The sequence below is a fragment of the Pteropus vampyrus genome, unplaced genomic scaffold (genome assembly GCF_000151845.1).
Source record: "Pteropus vampyrus isolate Shadow unplaced genomic scaffold, Pvam_2.0 Scaffold144, whole genome shotgun sequence".
Lineage (NCBI taxonomy): Eukaryota > Metazoa > Chordata > Mammalia > Chiroptera > Pteropodidae > Pteropus > Pteropus vampyrus.
In genome coordinates this window covers 1,985,384-2,002,857 of record NW_011888925.1, presented here as the reverse complement: position 1 = coordinate 2,002,857, position 17,474 = coordinate 1,985,384, and the positions used below count along the sequence as shown (strand labels likewise).

Genomic DNA, 17,474 nt, shown 5'->3' with positions numbered 1-17,474 from the left:
GCCGTGCGCATGCAAAGCAGGGGGCGGGGCCCGGCGCCCTATGCTCATCAGACAAGTGGGACAGGCAGCGCCTGCGTGCTGGGACGAGTTGGGGAGGAGCAGGCGAAACCAGCGGGCGGGCCTTCACTGAGGTCCAGCCCGGCTGTCGCGAACCACGGCGGCGCACTTGCGTACGCGGCCGCTGGGGAGGCGTGATCAAAGGAGACGCAGAGAAGTTCCGGGAGGGGATGGGGCCAAGAACGCTCTTACGTAATGGAGGCGGGGCGCCTTGTGCGCTAGAGAAATAGATGAAGTCTGTCAGTGGTCGCAGCTGCGGGACTGGGAGACAACATACATATGTAAATGAGAGGGCCGGACGGGCCGAGAAGCTAGTGTATCTGCATATGCATGAGAGGCGGAGCCTAGCATGCCCAAGCTTGAGGGCAAGCGCTGCCCCTTCCCCTCTTCCCCCTTTTCCCAAGATAAGCTCCATCGGGGCACTTGGACCGCAGACCCAATACCTCCACAGAGCTGCGCAACCCTGGATGGGAAAAGCAGACCTAAAACATGGAAGAAGTCCTGGATTTCGAGTCCCGGGAAGACGGAGTCGATAGGGCCTGAATGGAGAACGCTCAAGGTCACTGCGGTGACCGAGTGAAGGTCATGGGGAAAGGCGGGGCCGCGTGCGTCCGCCTCACGCGGGCAGCTACGCACTGACTCACGGACCATGCACAGACTCTTTTATTTCTCTAGGGTTCAAATTCCATGTGGATAGGGTCGGGCTTGGGTCTGGGGGCAGGACAGGGACCCGGGTTAAAGTCGGGCAGTCACTCGAGCCTGAAGAGGTGTTTTCAGTGCACTGAGACGTGCAGTCTCTTGTTCCGGCGTCTCTTGAGCCCCTCGATGTATCGCTGCAGCTGCTTGGTCAGGAAGTGATCCCTGCCGATCTCTGACCGGTAGCCTGAAGAGAGAGCTCCGCTCAGGGCAGTTAGCAAGGGCATGGCCTCTCCAGCGGCAGATGCCGTATGTGTGGTTTGAGGAACTGCGGGTGACTTGGGTTGGGAGGAGCTCTAGGCGCTCTGGTCTGTTAGTTTGGGGAACTTTGGATCTCCAAGGTTCTGAGCCCTGCTGGTTTTGTTTGTTTCAAGTCATAGACCTGTGCTCCAAATAGATGGGGGATGAAAGCAGGATGGGGTATTGGGGAGGATGAATGAGAGCAAGTTAGAGAAGATGTTACAGGCCTGAAATAGGACAGGGGCAGCAGGCAGCTTTTCAGCTGTCTCCAGACCACCCACCCTAAGCCATTAGCCAGAGCAAACCAGGGGAAGTTTACCCAAATAATCTACTATCCAAAGGCTCTTCACATTACCTAGGGAGGGAGCAAAGGCCACACAAAAGCTGTCATCCCCATTGGGCAGGTAAGGAAACAGCCTTAGAAAAGCTACATCAGCTAGAGAGGGGCTGCAATAAGGCTGGAGCCCAGGCCCCTTGCAGATAACCCCATGATCTCCCAACTGGGTCTCTCGGCACCCAGTCCCCAATTTTTCATTTTTTGTGGGACTCCTGGAATATTTGTGGGTGGTAAGAGAATCTGACAAGACAGACACATCCTGAAACCCCAGTCCCAGGGACCCAAGCCCTGCGAAATTCTCCAAGGTCTCTTGTGGGAGCTGGGCTCACTCTGGAGGGCTTTGGTGAGGATTTCCAGAGCTTCATTCTCCATGAGTTCCGTCAGGGGCAATGGCAGCTGGAAAGGCAGCAAGAGGCTCAGATGTCCAAGGGACCCCAGCTCTGCCCACAGCTGAAGTACCCCACCTGCTGCCTCCCACCCCAAGACTCCCAACCAACCTGCCTGCCTCTCCACCCTACAAACCACCCCACCCCCTTCACCCCTGCAACCCCAACTTGCCCATCCCCCACCCCACTAAAATCTCATCTCCCTGGTTGCTTCCAACCCTGTTCTGCTGCTCCACCCAGTAGGCTCGATGATGGGGTATGTGCTTCAAGATATGGAGTGATGGCATTGAGGAAGATATTTCTGGGAGAAGAGAAAAGAGAGATTAGTCAACTGCAGACTGCTGGGTCTTCCCGGGAGCAGAGATGTATGGGGTGACATCTGGTGGGGCAGAGTGGCCCTCAGAAAACAACAGATGCCACTTTAGTAGGAAACAATATGAGAGTGGTCTACAACCTGGGGCTTTACTGTCTCACCTACCAAGGCCAGCTCTGACTGCCACACTGTGTGAGACTTAGGGCCAGTAAACAAACTTTCTGACCCTCAAGTTCTTCATCTGTAAAATGGAGTCATAAGAATGGGCTCTTATAGAGGTCATTAAGTTAAAAGGTGATCATGAAAGAGAGGCCCAGTGCCTGGCACACAATAAGTGCTCAACAAATCGCAGTTATTATACTGTTACCGGTTTCAATTACCTGATAAAGGATTAGGGGGAAGAGGGGAAAGGGGGAGGAAATCCCAAACAGGGCCCAGCATGCAGTAGGTACTTAAAAATTTTAAACAATGACTGAATGAATGACAGGCACCTCCTCAACCAAAACAAATCCACTGACAATGAATTAACTCTCTTCTCTCAATTATCTTGGTGATTCCATTAAAAGCACGGTCCTACCCCGCGCCACCTTTGCGCATTTTTGTGCGTGCCTCTCCTGGATCTGGCATGCCCCGGTCACAAAATCTTGTATGACGCCTGCCCGGTAGGGGGCGCTCCAAGAATGGGTGACTTAAAGCGTGAAAAATTAGTGCTGGCGCCCCTCCCAGGGAATACTAGAAATTTGGATCCTCAGCTTCCCCTCGTTTTACACCAACAGAAATTGAGGCCCTGTGAGCGCCCCTAACCCAATGAGGCCACACTGACCCAACTCGGTCCTGGCATCGTCGTCTTCCTCTTCTAAATGGCTTTCCAGGGAGCCTATGGCGTGCAGCTCCAGCTCCAATAAGGTGTCGTCGTCCATCTCTTCTGGCTTTAAGTCGACATCGGCTACTCTGTTATCCCATTCTTTCCAGCCTCCGTCCGAGCTGTAGCCGGCCCTTTGGTTGTACCACTCGCCAATCTTGCTGCCTAAGCTGCTGCCGTCCAGGTCGGAGTCCTCGGAGACATTAGACCGCTGCACGTTCAGCTTCGGCTGCGACAGTGTGGCCATGGACCACAGATTCCGAATGTCGCTATGCGAGTCCGACTTCAACGAGTTACGGCAGCCCGAAGACTTGGCCATCTCCTGTGGGCCACATACAACGAGAGTCGCAGGGAGTTGGGAAGGGGAGAAACAGCCCGCTGGAAGCGGGGTTCCTGAGCCCAGCCAGGCCAGGACTCCACTCCGGTAAGGGAGTGGGCACTGTTGGGAGCTGCCTAGAGTGAGTGAGAGGAAAGCTAGGGGCCCATGTCGGATAAATGTGGGAGCTGACAGGACGAGGGACCCAAGGAGAGTTCTTACTTTGAAAGTATTTTCCTCCATGGTTCTGTCCCAACGGACCCAGTCGCCACAGGCCTCGGGCGCGGAAGAGGGGGTCACGCTCCAGAAAGGGGGAGGGGCAGGGTCTCATTCCAGAATGGCGATGGGGTCTCAGGAGGGAAGAGTTCGAGCTACAGCCCTCCACACTAGATATCATTATTTCTCTCCCATCCTCCTGCCCAGTAGCTGTGCTGGGGTCACAGCTCATTTTAGCAGATTGCTCAGCGGGACCCTACCCGATCGGCTCCAAGCAGATGCGGGGTCCGACGTGGGTGCAGAGGAGGTCACGGGAAGCCTGATTTGCCCAGAGGTGACCCGGCACAAGCACTCCCCCACCCCTACTCGCGTCCCCGGAGCGCGCACGCCCGCAGCGATAGACTTTTTCATTTATTGATGCAGGCTTTGAGGCACAGTGTGAGGTACTGTGAGGGACAGGCCCAGCCGGGACAGCGAAACATAAAGCTTTGGGGGTCTTGAAATGGATGAAGGAAAGGGCCAGGAGCCGGGGCGGCAGTCAAGCAACCCGCAGCCTGCTCCCCAGGCTCCAGTCGGGTCGAAAGAGGGCTCTTTGGTCAAACAAGCAAAGCATGCCGGGGAGAGGGCAAGAACGAAGCCCTTTGAGGGGCCGGGGCGGGAGGTGGGGGGGGGTCTTGTCCCCTACACCGACACGCCTTTGTCCCGGGGGCGCCCTGGGCCCCGGGGACGCTCAGCCTTCCTGGCAGGGTTGGGGGCGCGGCGGCGACCCCGCGGCGCGCGGGGCAGCGCGCAGCCGCGCTCGCTCTGAGTGTCCGAGGACTCGTCGATGAAAGCCAGATTCTCGCTGGGGTAATCCAGAGCGGAGGTCGTGGGCGGGGAGGGCGGCTGGGCCTTCTCGGGGGGCGCAGGGGATGCGGGCCTGCTGGCGGGCCGCGCTGAGCACGGCGGGGGAGGCAGGAGTGGCCGCTCCTTCTCCGGCGGCGGTGGTGCCATGGGCCCGCCTCTCTGGGTCACCCGCGCTGTCACCGTGCCGGTCCAGCTGGCAGCCTGAGCCGTGAAGCCGCCCATCTGTGCGGGGGGAAAGGCAGTCCTCGACCGGCTCCGCACTCCCGGGTGCCTGCCCTTTGCCACTCACGCATCGCCTCCCTTCCCCTCTAGTCCTCCTGCCTCAGCGCGCCCAAGGAGGGAAAGCCTCATCGCCCAGCCGCACGCTCTCCCCTCCTCCATCGCAGCGAAGCGCCCTCTTCCCCCAGAGCTTTTCTAGAAAACTCGTTTTATTTCAGCTGTCCCTCCCATGTTCCCAGACACCTTTGCGCCTCCATCCCGTTCGTCCGCTAGGCGCGGAGAATGGGCTGACAAAATAAAGGTCGCCCGATTAAATTTGAATTTCACATAAACAACTACGATCTTAGTGTAAGTATGTTCCATGCAATGTTTGGCATGTACTTACACTGAAACATTTTTTGATGTTTATCTGAAATTCACATTGAACTGGGCTTCTTGCTTTTTTATTTGGTAAGTCTGGCAACCCTATCCATAAGAGCAGAGTTAAAAATCATCTGCAAACCTGTCTGAGTTTATCCCTTTGTCCCCAGGCCACACCGGGACTCATTCAGTCCCTGCCTGGAGGAGCCCCCAACGCTGGAAGGGAGGCGGGCTGGCCAAGCGGCAACTGGGGTACAGCGCGACGGCTCAGGCGCGGTGCCGACCCAGGGACGCCTACCTCTGCCCGAGTGCGGCGAGACACTGCTCGCAGCCAGTTCCCGATGGTGGTGAGGACGGAGGCGAAGTAGGCCAGGCCGAGCAGGATCCAGAACCACACCAGCGGCTGGTAGGCTGCAGAGTTCTGGTTGGGGCTGGCGCCTGGGATACCACCGGGGAGGGCAGAAAGAAGTTGATTGTGGGACAGGCGCTGAGGCTGTGAGCGCTGTTTCACGGCCCCGCTTCCCTGCTCATTGAGAGGATCCGCCCTCCCCTGGGCAATGAGTGTGTGTTTGAATGCACGCAAGAATATGAGTGTGCACGACTCGAAGGTGTGCAAGATAAGAGCATGTGCAAGATAAGAGTGAGGGTGCTCACGTGCAAGAATGTGAGCATGTGTGACGGGTGCATCTTATATGTGTGAACATGCACGGAGGCGCAGGCATGCAAGAACGTAAGTGTACATGAGGTGTTGCATCCGTGCAAAAATGTGAGAGTGCATTCGGTGAGCGAATGTAGGGGCTGGAGCGATCCCATGTGAGGGCACAAAACGCCACGTGGAATTTGGAGGGAGAAGCGAGAGTACAGAGCCCCTGGACAGGAATAAAGTGGGGGAGTGCAGCACAAGAAAGGTGGCCTCACCGGCCACATAGTCCCCGAACCCCACCGTGGTGAGCGTCACTACGACGAAGTAGATGGCCTCAAGCTTGCTCCAGCCCTCCACATAGCAGAACACGAATGTGGGGGTGAGGACAAAGAGCAGGCAGCCGACCAGCAGGAAGAGCACCGCGGACAGAACTCGCACCAGCTCCGGAGGCACGTGCCACTTCTGCAGGGAGGGGCAGTAGGCAGGACCCAGGAGTCTCCAACACCTCCATTCTCACACCCCACTCCCCCTCCTCTGGGAACCTGCGGGGTAGGCTCCTGCGATCTCAGGGCCCCGCGCTCACGTGCGGAAAAGGGGATGTAGGGAAGGATATCCCAAACCCAACACAAGGGCGCGGAACTGCTCACCAGAAAGATGGCTTCGATGTGACCGATGCCGCGGCGCAGGGAGGAGCCCAGCCGGTCCCCGACCCCTGCCAGCAGGATCCCGAACAGCGGGATCCCCACCAGTGCATAAAAGATGCAGAAGAGGCGCCCGGCATCTGTGCGCAGGGCAGCATTGCCATAGCCTGGGCAAAAGGGCCGTGCAGGAGGTCTAGGGGCTGCCTGGCACCCCTACCTCCCCCTGCCTCTTCCCCAATGAGAAAGCCCAGCCCCTGTCGCCCCGCTCCACATGCCCAGTCCCCTCCCCCACCGATGGTGGTGATGATGGTGCCTGAGAAAAAGAAGGCGCTTCCCAGGTCCCAGACTGAGTAGTTGCTGTGACTGGTTGAGTTGATGTCAGGGTTCGCACCCCCTCCCAGGGCATCAGCCACCTCCTGCAGGACAAGGCGCAGAGGGAGGAACCTCAGTCCTTCCTTCCTGTCCTGGACAACCCCCTGGCCCTTCAGTCTTTAGAGTGGTTCCCTTCCCACCCCTCCCAGCTCTTCCCTTCCCTCTGGTCTCCTTGAAGGCAATCCCTTAGAGCAGACATTGCAAATTGGGTAGCCAAATTTCATTTGACCTCCACATTGTTTTAGAAACATTTGAGTTATCTGCCCTCTAATTTCACACAACGGATTTCCAATTTTACAGTGTTCAGGAATACAGACTCTGAGACCAGACTGCCTGGGTTCAAACCTTGGTGCTATATGAACTGGAGCAAGCTAACTCTCCGTGCCTCCATGTCAGCATCTACCAAGTGGAGATGACTAAACCTACCATATAGAATTATTGTGAAGAGTTAAAGCAGCGTGTGTTCGTTAAATTAGTCATCACGTAGTGACCATGCCCAGTGATTTCTAGCTTTCCACAGACCCTATCACTCCCATTGGCCCCATGGAAGCTGAATTTGAGCCCTTTATTCGAAAATCTGATGAAAATTAGGGACCCTCCCTAATTTTGCATCCAATTTTAGGAGTTTCCTGGACACACAAACCCTTGCCTAGCCTGCTGAAATCTGGTTTTACATAGCTGGTGCTCAATAAATATGATTAATGAAATAATCATAATGTGTCTGCCCCTCTTGCCAGCCTGCAGGACCCCTGGGGCAGGGTCTGTGTTTTGAGAGCACCTGCCCTAAGGAATAGAGGTCAGAGCATGGTGAAGAGGGCCCCTTCCCCAAGGAGCACAAAGCCAAGACACAAAAGTAGTGGGTGTGGGGGAGATCATAAACTACATCTCTCTCTGCAGTCTGCATTAGCAAGACCCTTTGCAAATTAATTGTCCTAAAGTGACTGCCCCAAATCCTCCATAGCTAAACCTGCTGTCTGCAGAGTGAAGTCCAAACTCCCTAGCCCAGAGTTTAAATCCCTTTCAATCTGGTTCCAACTTCCCCTCCCTCAGTCTTCTCTCCTGAGACTCCCATTTGGGAACCCAAAGTACGGTGACCTTCTCCACAGATTTCTGAGATGATCTCATTTCCTGTAATAATAATTTTTAAATAAAGCCAAGAAGTGAAATGTATGATTAAAGGTGATTTAATTTTTATTTTGCAACACTTTTCCAGCAAATTCACTACTTAGGGGAAAAAAAAAAATCCTTTGTCATCCTGTGCGTTCTAATTTTTGCTTCAAATGACTAGGCATCTGCTAAATCCAAGTTCTGCAAAAACACTCTGAGTTTTCCGGCTTCCACGCCTTTGCCCATGCTGTTCCTCTGCCTGCATTCCCTTGCAACCCAATCACACATCTCTAAATTCTACCCATCTCACCTGCCTCATTTCAAGTACCAGCTCTTCGCAAAGGCCCCTGGCATCTCCCCTCTTGCCCCCGGCTCCTAGCCCAGGGCCCAGCACACAACAGGTAGTTAACAAAATAGGAAGTAAGGAAAGCTCCTTTTCCACTGAATTCTAAAATTAGCTGTCCTCGAATCTGTCTCCTAGTCCACATGTGACATCTTCTAGAGCAGGGCCTGCATCTGTTCCACCCCGATGTCAATTTCCCTGCTCACCCTATGGTGTATAGCAAGTACCTAGCACACAGTAGGTGCATAATTGCTTCATGATTGACTAATTGTGAAAGCGAAATAGAGCAGCTGTTGCCCATCATTCTAGGTTCTGCTCTTTTTTTTTTTTTTTTTTTATCCAGGAATAAAAGCAATTCCATTGTGAAGATAAAATAGGTCAGATTCCCTCCCTCCTTCTGCCCAGTGGTCTGGCCAGACACACTCTCCTGCCCAGGCCTTTTGGAGCCTTGCTTGGCATTCTAGAAATGTCAGAGACGATGTCGGGCAGCCCTATGTCTCGGGCCCACCCCACCCTCATCTCTGCTCTGGGTCCTGTCACATTGGGAATCAGCTGGAACATGGAGGCCTCCATGTCGATGGCCCATCCCTCCAAACAAACAGGCAGAAAAAGAGGTACTCTTTACTAAAGTAATAAACATTCATTTATTAAAGTTAAATCTTAGGTTTTTAATAGGATAGTGACTCAGGAATCAGAGAAAACCACAGAAGTGTTGCCTGACAGTAATCCAGAAGATTGAAGCCCAGCATTTTCTCTACTCATGAGACCAAAGCTGCCCCTGTTCCTGATTTGCCCTCCCTCTAGCCCCAATGTCATAAGCATCTGTCCTGGGGCAAAGGCATACTTAACCTGGCATCCATGGTGGCATGGACAGGCATAGGGGAGCCTGGAACCCTCTGAAATCGTCTGTGCGTGTTTATATGTGTCCTTTTCCGGGGGAAAGGGGAGTGTTCAGTGTTCTTGGGCTTCTCTAAGGCATCTGTGACTCCAAAGAAGTATAGGAACCAGTGTGGGGTTGCCAGATTTAGCAAATAAAAATATTGCATGGGACATAACTATATTTTAAAACTATTTATTGTTTAGCTAAAACTCATATTTAACTGATACCCTGGATTTTATCTGGCAACCCTAGACCAGTAAGTTAGAGCTGTGAAAATATAACATATCTCATGTGCTACAGCCATTCATTCATTTCTTCCTTCAATCCTTCATTCAACCACCCTCACATGCTGAAGGAGACCTTCCAGGAGCATGATCTAATGCCAGGCACAGCAAAGAAAACAAGTGCCCCCATGGCCGCCATATTGAAAACACAGAGACCTGGATCCCAGTCTCTGCCCTGCACCCTCCAGCTGCACCTGGCTCTCAGGGATGTGGGTCTGGAAGCAGCACCCCAGCACATGGCCCCACTGGCATGCGGCTAGTACCAGGGGGTCATGGGTGACTGCTGAAGGGGCTCTCGTCCACGCACCTTGATGAAGAGCCCCACGTCTTGGTCGCTCACACATGGATGGAGCCTCAGGAACTTCTCTCGGACCTCCCCTAGCTCCCTCTGGGCCTGCTGCTCATAGGGCTGCTCCAGGGCCCGGAACACCAGGGCACCAGACACCAAGTAGAGCAGGACCAGCGCCAGCAAAGCCAGCAGCGTGGTGCTACGCATGGCGCGCCCAGGGGCCCGGCCAATTCCACTGCCCTCCTGGGGAGGCCGAGCAGGAGGCTCCTGGAGGGCTGCGGTCACTGTGGGCAAAACCGGGGAGGCTTGGATCAGTAACTTGGCCTGACACCCCTACACCCTCCTCCAACCCTTACACGCCCCAAAGTCCTTGGAGCCCCCAGCCCTACTGCCCACAGAAGTCGTCTCCTCATATTCCTCTGGCTGGACACTTGGGACCAGAACACACCCAGTCCTCCCCCCAACTTCAGTCCTCCCCCTTACCTCCACAGCCCGGCCCTCAGCCCCTGTCCGGGGACTCCAGGGTACAAGAAGAGAAGAGGGCACCGGGAAGGGAAAGGAAGGAGAGCGGAAGAGGGAGAGACTGAGCCTTCTGCGGGAAAGGCAGGGCGAGCGAGGAAACGCCGGGAGCCCGGCGGGGCCGTGGGGAACCAGTCTCAAAGGAGGAGGCTGAGCGGGCGCGGGTTCTCAAAGGGAAAGCGGGAGGAGAGGCCGGACTGCACAGGGCGGGGACCTGGCTGCCGGGTCCCGGTTGGTCCACTGCTGCTGCGGCAGCATCTTCGCGATTCCACTCTCCCCTCCAGCCTCTCCCTGCAACGCTGCTAGCCGCGATGGGCCGGTCGGGGAGACTCCAGGGTCCCCCAGCGCCCCGCAGGGCTTTCGAGGAACCCAGGGGCGGGTCCGGGTCGCTGCGCAGAGGCGAGGCATAGCCGGGATTGGGGGTAGGAGGAGAGGGAGGGTGCCGAGTTCCGGGAAGGTGCGGGGCGGGGGCAACAAGGGCCGGACCAGCGCAGCAGCCCCCGGGGCAGCTGTCAGCCCCCGGGGCGGCGGGGGCGGCGCCCACGCGCACACGCGCCGCACAAAGCTCCGCGCGCCCACGCTCCTCCCTGCGGTGCCAGCCGCCCGGTTGCTCAGGCTGCATGCAAACGCTCAGCCTGCACTCTCCCCAGACTCACGGGCACACCCGGACCCCCAGGGGCAGGTGGGCCAGGCCGCGGCACCCCAAAGGTCCACGCACACGTGTGCACACGCTCGCATACGCACACCCAGACCGCGGGGCCACAGCGCAGCGCCCGCCGCCCAGACACACTGCACACTCGCCGCTCGCTCCTACTGCCTCCCGCGTCTTTACGCCGACGCCTCGGAGCGTGACGGACGGCAGGACGCGCGGCCGCACAATTCCCCGGGGCGCCCACGAGAGGGAGGTGGCGCCCCCCCCGGACGGTCGCCCACGGCGCGCCCCGCCCGGCAGTCCTATCCGCACTCCTTCCCGCGCCCATCCGCCCGCACTCACTGTTGGCCCCGCTGCGGCTGAGGCTGCGGCTGCAGCTGCGGCTCAGGCTCCCGCGCGGCCTCGCCGGTGCCGGCTGGGCCGCGGAGGCGGCGGCGGCTGCAGGGGCGGAGCGGGCGGCCGCCAAGGCTGGGACCCCCCTCCCGCCGCCAGAAGCCCCCCTCCTCCCGCGTTTAACCCCTCCAGTGCCGCGTTTCCCTCCGGGCTGCGCCGTCGCCGCCGGCGCCTCCCTTTGCAGCCCCTAACCTGCCGCCGCTCAGTGCCCTAATCCCGTCCCGGTCCGGGAGATGAGTGGCAGAGGAGCCCAAGAAGGGTTGTCGCTGGAGTCTCAGACCAGAGCCCTGGCACTGCCCCTTCGGCCAGCCGGTGTGCCAGTGGCACGGCCCGAGGCTGGACATCATCCGGCTCACCTCTCTGGACAGGCGCCACGCTAACCTCCCAGGCCCACCGTCAGATCTGAAGGGCCCTTAGCTGCCCGCCCCTGGGAACAGCCTGGCCCTTGGGCTCAACATTTATTTAGAAGGGAGGCGATTCTATCAAAGGGTGAAGGATCCACTAAGGCAAGCTGGAGTTGGCCCATGTGGGGTGGGGCCCAGTTGTGGGAAGTCATGCTGGGCCACCTCCTGTCCCTGCTCCTGTGTCCCCATCCCTTAGTCCTCAGCATGCCCATCCCAGCATGGAACTGATGCCAGCCCTCCCTCCCCCACAGTCTGAACAGCCAGGGCCCTGGCAGGTCCTGGAACTCCAGCCATTGTTGCTCTTAGCCACTTTACAACCCGCCCCCCCTCTCCAAGACCCTGCTTTTGCCTGGGATCCTCAGCCCTCAGGGTGGGTGGCAGAAGCGTGGGCTCTGAGGCTGACCACCCCCTACCAGTAGGTGGCCTAGACCAGTTACCAAACTGGAGCCTGCCAGTCCCTACTTGTAAAATGGGATGCTAACTTTCACCTCAGGGTGCTGTTCTGAGCATTAAAGAGGTCAGTATTTCTAAATGCTGTTCTGAGCATTAAAGAGGTCAGTATTTCTAAATGCTCTATTGTGTGCAGAGCACACACAATAAAGTGCTCTACAAATGTTTGCAATTTTCCTTTTAACAAAAAGTGATTGTCCAGCTTCTAGCTGATTCTCTGATTCTCAGATGCACTTTCCGGAAGTCCTTGAAGGCCTGGTTTCCAGGATGGTCCCAAGTGAAGTGCTAGGCCCCAGGGACTCCAAGGAGCTGGGATGGCCAGGTCCGTGTGCAGGAGACAGGCTGTTTGATAAATAACTGCCAGCCAAGAGACAAATCTCCTAGGGCTGTGGCAGCAGAGGGCAGTGACTATGCCATTAGAGGCGTCCAAAGAAGGGGGCTCAGGACAACCAGGCAGACTGTATAGGGACAGCCCCCCACCCCACCCAGCCAAATCCATACCTGGTAGGGAGATGGGGGTTGCTAAGTCATGGGCCAATTCCTCTGCAGGCCCTTGAACTAACTCCTGGACCTGAAGGCCAGGTTGGATGTAATGACAGGGAAGCAGGGTCTCCAGAAATCCCAATCCACTAGAGGGCGACAGGCATAAAAGCCACATAGTTACAGTGCAAGGACACTCAGGAGGTACCCTGACCCTGAGAGGGAAGGCTTCATAAAGGAGGTGACAGCTGAAGGAGGCCTTGAAGAAAGAGTAGAAATTATTCAATTTCTACAGGGGGAGATGAGTGGGAGCAGGGCTCTTGTGGTCTCCCTTCCCCTCAGCCTGCAGGTTCCTCCATCTCCCTGCCCACCAGCCCGGGGGAGGTAAGTGGCCCCTGAAGCCTGGCCACCCCCTTCAGTGGCCAGTATCTGATCAGCCTTCAGCCAAACAGGTGATGATTCGAAGAGCACAGATAACTGACAGACGGTGGACGGACATGGGGCACAGACACTGTTTATTGAGTGGCAGGTGCAGGAGAGGTAGCTGGCTCCAGCGTAGAAGCGGAGGCGGCAGGTCATGCCAGGGTGCTGTGGGCATCTGGCAGCCAGGGCCATGTCCCCCATCCTAGGGGACAGCACAAACTCACTACAATAGAAGTAGCAAGGAGCCGGCCGGGGGAGGAGGCAGCCACAGCCCCCAGGATCCTGGGCAAGAAGCAGCAGATGAAATTGGCACAGGGGCCTGGGTGAGAAGGACTGGGGTCTGGGTGTTCTGGGGAGAAATGGAGGGGGATCACGTCTGTGGGGTGGAATAGAGACTGTGGTGGTGGCTGCCTGGTCCCAGCACCTGGGAGAAGAGCAGAGGGGTGGTCCGCGTCTGGCTGCCCCCACACCAGCCTGGCTCCCGCCCGATGGCGCCGTACCAGCTGCCAGAGCCTAGGCTGCCCGACATGCTGCAGGCAGAGAAACAGGGTCAGTCCCAAGGCAGTGACCAGGGCCATATTCACAAGAGTTGGGGGAGGGAGAAAGGCTTAGAACAGAGCCCAGTGACCCAGACCTCTAGGACCCAGGGCTTGAGCCCTGCAGACTGTGGCCAACTGCATCCTCGGGGCAAGAGGTGGAAATCAGAGGGGGCCCCCACCTAGTACCGACAGAAACAGAGGCTACTGTAGGGGCTGGGGGCTGGGTGACAAGACCTGGCTCTAGGTCCCCATGGCTCCATGGAGCAAGCTGGGTCTTGAGGTGGGGCTGGGGCTCCTACCTGGTGCTCTCGCCCCGGCCGTGCTCCCAGGAGCAGCTCTCTTCTTCACAGTGCCCAGCCCGGTCGAAGAAGTAGGAACGGGAACCAAAGACCTGCCCATTGAGGATGCGGCTGGTGCTCTGGGGGAGTAAGCCGCCGTTGATGCTCTCTCCGGCCCCCCACGGACCTCCCCCAACCCACCCAGGCCCCAGCCCATGGAGTCCCAGCGCCACACCTCTCCACTGGCCCTCACCAGGTCCTGTGGAGGCCGGTGCACCCGGAAGAAGCCCACCAGCAGGGTGGTGGGCAGCAGCTCCCACACAAAAAGGATGAGGCCAAACACCAAGTAGCCTTTGTTCCCTAGGTCATTCACCAGGTCCGCCTGTGGGAAAGCAGGGGCTTGTGTCAATCTGCCACCGTGCCAGTGGGACACCATGCCACGGCCCAGGCCAGCTGGGGACCAGGAGCCATGGCTACTAAAGAGGTGGCAGATGTGTCCAATGCCCACCTGGTCAGAGACGTTGTACCAGTCGTAATCGAAGGCATCGAGCCGGCTCCGGGGGGCCAAAGCCAAGGCCGCCAGGTTGTAGCAGGCCCGACTGGCATAGAGCAGAACCATGGCACCACCCATCGCAGCCGCCTGGCACACACTGGTCCCCTGGCACGGATGACAACAGGGGACCCTCAGGGAGGAGAGGCTCCAGCTTCCCATCTACCCTGAAGAGCAACACCCAAAGATCCCACAGGACACCAAGCATCAGGGCTTGTGACCCTACCTTGGCCTCCAGGTAGATGCTGGTGGAGGGGGCCCGCCGGGCAACAAGGCAGAGGCAGGCGGCAAGAGAGAGTGCGCAGATAACAAAGAGAGAGTCGCTCACCAGGACACGCACCAGCAGGAGGGCCCAGGGCTGTGCCCGGCGCCGGCGGGACAGCACAGCACACAGCACATTCACCAGCAGAAAGAGCAGCGAGGCCCCCACAAAGGCCCCTCGGACGGCCAGCCTGCAGCCCACAGCAGAGTCAGCCCCTGTCTACGGCCTTCAGTGCTCACCCACCACCCAACCTCCCCCAGGAGACCCCGGTGTCTATCAGAACCTCAGGTCATCCGGTCTGAACCTACTCCTCCGGTTTTACAAATGGGGAAACTGAGGGCCAAGGGGGTCAGAGGTGACTGACAGCTGTGGTCCGTTGGAAGGAGCACTAGCTTGGGAATCAGAGATCTGGGTTTAAGCCCTGGCTCAGCCTCCAGCAGGTCTAGGACCTTGAACATGTTGCTTTCCTTGCCTGGGCCTCGGTTTCTTCATCTCTCAAATGGGGATAATAAGAACCTCACAAATAAGTTGTAAAAATTAAAGATGTTTGTGAAAACTCTTTAAAAACTGTGAGATGTTATACAAATGACAAGAGTTATCACTGCCCAAGGTCACCCAGAATCGGTTTGGCTTTAGAGCTTCCAAGGGCTGCTGGAGCCTCCAGCTCCTCCTCCACCGTGAATGACACGGGTCCCCACTCCCCTCGCTGTTTCTATTATTGTTGCCCTTCACATATGCAACGCCTCTGCTGAGCCATCTGTGCCAGGTGCCGCACTTTTCCAAGCTCTTTCACAAACATCCCCTGGGCTGTCCTCGCCTCAGCTCTGCCATGGGGTAAGGAATGGGCACTGGGCTCCCCCTGGCTTGAGGACTGAGCCCACCAGTGTCCCAAGTACTTACAAGCCTCGGCTCATCTCTGGCCGACGCTTCACCTTGGCCTTGAACACCACCTGGGAGGAGAAACGCCCATCATTCCTTTGGGCCTTTGGGGCTTGCCACCCCCACGGCCCACTCCCACCCATTACCAGAGTTACCTGGGCAAAGTAGAGGTTCATAAGCGTCAGTGTGAAGAACTGCAGGCAGACAGGGCAGCAGTAGAGAAGCCAAAAGGGCAGGGGCCCCAGGCGGTTGGCTCGGGGGGTATCTCGGAAGTAGAAGGAGAAGAGGGTAGTACGCAAGGCAGCCCAGAGCAGACAGAGTGCAAGGAACACCGTCTGATAGCTGAGACGCTTGTGCCCATACAGGAGCACCAGCCAGAGCTGGGCATAGACGGAGAAGAAGAGCAGGGCATACAGAGTGGTGTAGGCCGCAGTCAGCCCCAGGGTCACAGCCGGTGGAAGCGCAGGCACCAGCCCAGCAGCAGGCACCAGGCCAGACAGGTTACTCTCCATGTCAGGAAGAGAGGCTTGAATCTTGAGACAGAGATGGAGGGGCTGGCAGGGGGCCAGGAAAGTAAAAATAAATACAGAGGGGTGGGAGCTGCAGGGTGCAGAGGCAGAGATGGAGAACTCAGGAGGAAAGAAGTTGTGGCTGGCCAGGCCCTCTCCCGCAACAGAGGGACACTCGCCCTTGCAGTAGCCCTCGAGGAGGGGCACAGGCAGCCTGGGGCCTGGCCCCGAGCCCCTCACTCAGGAGCGTGGAAGGGCAATCTCTCTAGAGCTGACTGGGGTGGTGGGCCAGTCCCAGAGCCAGGACCTGGGGGTTGCAGGGGCTGAAGGAAAGGGGTCCTTGGCCTTGGCTCGCTGGAGTCGTCCCGGCAGGAGGGGGAGAGCCGGCCTATGCCCGTCGGCTCAGGGTAGCAGCCGCTGAAAGGGGACCCGGCTCTCCCCCTCCTCAAACTGGTGAGCTTTCTCTCCTTCAATAATCCGGATTGGGTAGGGGGGTGGGCCTCTGCCTTTGGTCCTCGAAATTCCAGATGCTGCCCCCAACCCACCCCCCACTGCACCCACTCTCCAACCGCGAGGAGCGGGAAAAGGTCGACGCCAGGCCTTGGTCTGCCGCTGGGGGAGCCGGCTCCGGTCGCTGGGAACCGGGGCTCCGGCTCCCCGGCTCCCGCGGCTCCGCCCCCTCTTGCGCCTGCGCGCGCGCCGTTCGCCACGCAAATTGCGCAGGGTCTAGCCGGGGCTCCGAATCCCGCGCAGCGCCCGGCGCGCAGTCTTTCAAGAATGGGAGCAAGCTACGTCGCCGGCGGGCGCCAAGGGTTACGGGAGGCGGCCCGCGGCCAAGGCGCTGGGGCGGCACCGCAACCGGCCGGCAGTAGGGCGGGCCGTGCCCGGGACCACCGGCCTCTGCTTCTTCGAGGGGCTGCCAGCGCCCATGCTTCTCTTTCCCATCCTCAAACAGATCGCGCAGCCAGGCCGAGGGCCGCAACGCCTTCCCCCCGCCCGCTCTCTGAAGGAAACTTCCGCCCTCAGCCAAGATGGCCCCGGGTCCCGCCCCCTGGATCTGAACCCGCGGGGCCCCGCAGCTCCCGGAAGGTCCGCCCGCCCCTCGCCCGGGCCGGCTGTGGTTCCCGCTCACCTGGCTGGCCGCCGCGCGCGCGGGCGAAACAACCGCGAGTCTTACGGCCACCCTCACAGGAACCCTTATCCCTTTTCCTGAGCTGGGACAGCCATCCTGACAGGGAGGAGGCTCCTTGCTTATCTCGAGTGCTCCCCAGATGGCGCGGGGAGTGGTGCACCTGATGCGGGCGGTGCCAAGTTTCCACAGTGGGGAGGAGGAGAAACCCGGTCACCTAGTCGGACGGAGCAGTGACAACAGCAACAACAATGCATCTGACGGCTGAGTTTCAATTAAAGCTTTGCAAAGTGCCTTCACTCACAGAAATCACTCGGTTTACAAAGTTCACTGGCTCCTGAGGGAGATGTCATCATCCCTGTTTTACAGGGGTGGAAACTAAGGCCCAGAGGGGCTGAAGGACTTGTCAGTAGAAGCTAGTCCTCAGGTTAAGAGAATCCCTCATCTGCTTCCACACACGCCCCATATCCAAGAAAGTCGGGAGTAGAGTATACGGCGGCAAAGAACGGACCCAAGAGGAAGGCGGTGGGTGGGGAGCAAACAGGTCCGGCAGCGGGGGCGGGGCCCCGGCCGAGAGTGGCTCCGCCTTCTGGCCAGCCC

The 17,474-nt window shown here is 58.1% G+C and overlaps 2 protein-coding genes across 10 annotated transcripts; both read right to left on the bottom strand.

Moving 5' to 3' along the window:
- Positions 1 to 704: 704 nt before the first annotated feature.
- Positions 705 to 10,138, bottom strand: KCNK4 (potassium two pore domain channel subfamily K member 4). 2 transcript variants are annotated; one of them, XM_011368741.2, is made up of 9 exons: positions 9,426 to 9,614; positions 6,425 to 6,548; positions 6,139 to 6,299; positions 5,767 to 5,953; positions 5,147 to 5,286; positions 2,853 to 3,213; positions 1,935 to 2,017; positions 1,660 to 1,726; positions 705 to 940 (listed from the first exon to the last, which is right to left on the bottom strand). In XM_011368741.2, exons 1-9 carry the CDS (start codon positions 9,612 to 9,614, stop codon positions 831 to 833), a joined length of 1,422 nt encoding a protein of 473 aa, XP_011367043.2. In that variant the 3' UTR covers positions 705 to 830. The 2 variants fall into 2 exon arrangements, with proteins under 2 accessions (XP_011367043.2, XP_011367044.1); XM_011368742.2 differs by lacking the exons at positions 705 to 940; positions 1,660 to 1,726; positions 1,935 to 2,017; positions 2,853 to 3,213 and adding an exon at positions 3,797 to 4,491 and having other exon boundaries at positions 9,426 to 10,138.
- Positions 10,139 to 12,799: 2,661 nt separating this feature from the next.
- GPR137 (G protein-coupled receptor 137) lies at positions 12,800 to 16,443 on the bottom strand. Of its 8 annotated transcripts, none has more exons than XM_011368732.2 (7): positions 15,392 to 16,442; positions 15,258 to 15,307; positions 14,322 to 14,547; positions 14,054 to 14,203; positions 13,781 to 13,927; positions 13,567 to 13,685; positions 12,800 to 13,258 (listed from the first exon to the last, which is right to left on the bottom strand). In XM_011368732.2, exons 1-7 carry the CDS (start codon positions 15,746 to 15,748, stop codon positions 13,099 to 13,101), a joined length of 1,209 nt encoding a protein of 402 aa, XP_011367034.1. In that variant the 5' UTR covers positions 15,749 to 16,442; the 3' UTR covers positions 12,800 to 13,098. The 8 variants fall into 8 exon arrangements, with proteins under 8 accessions (XP_011367034.1, XP_011367036.1, XP_011367037.1 ...); XM_011368734.2 differs by having other exon boundaries at positions 13,567 to 13,658; positions 13,799 to 13,927; XM_011368735.2 differs by having other exon boundaries at positions 14,424 to 14,547.
- Between the last annotated feature and the right edge of the window lie 1,031 nt (positions 16,444 to 17,474).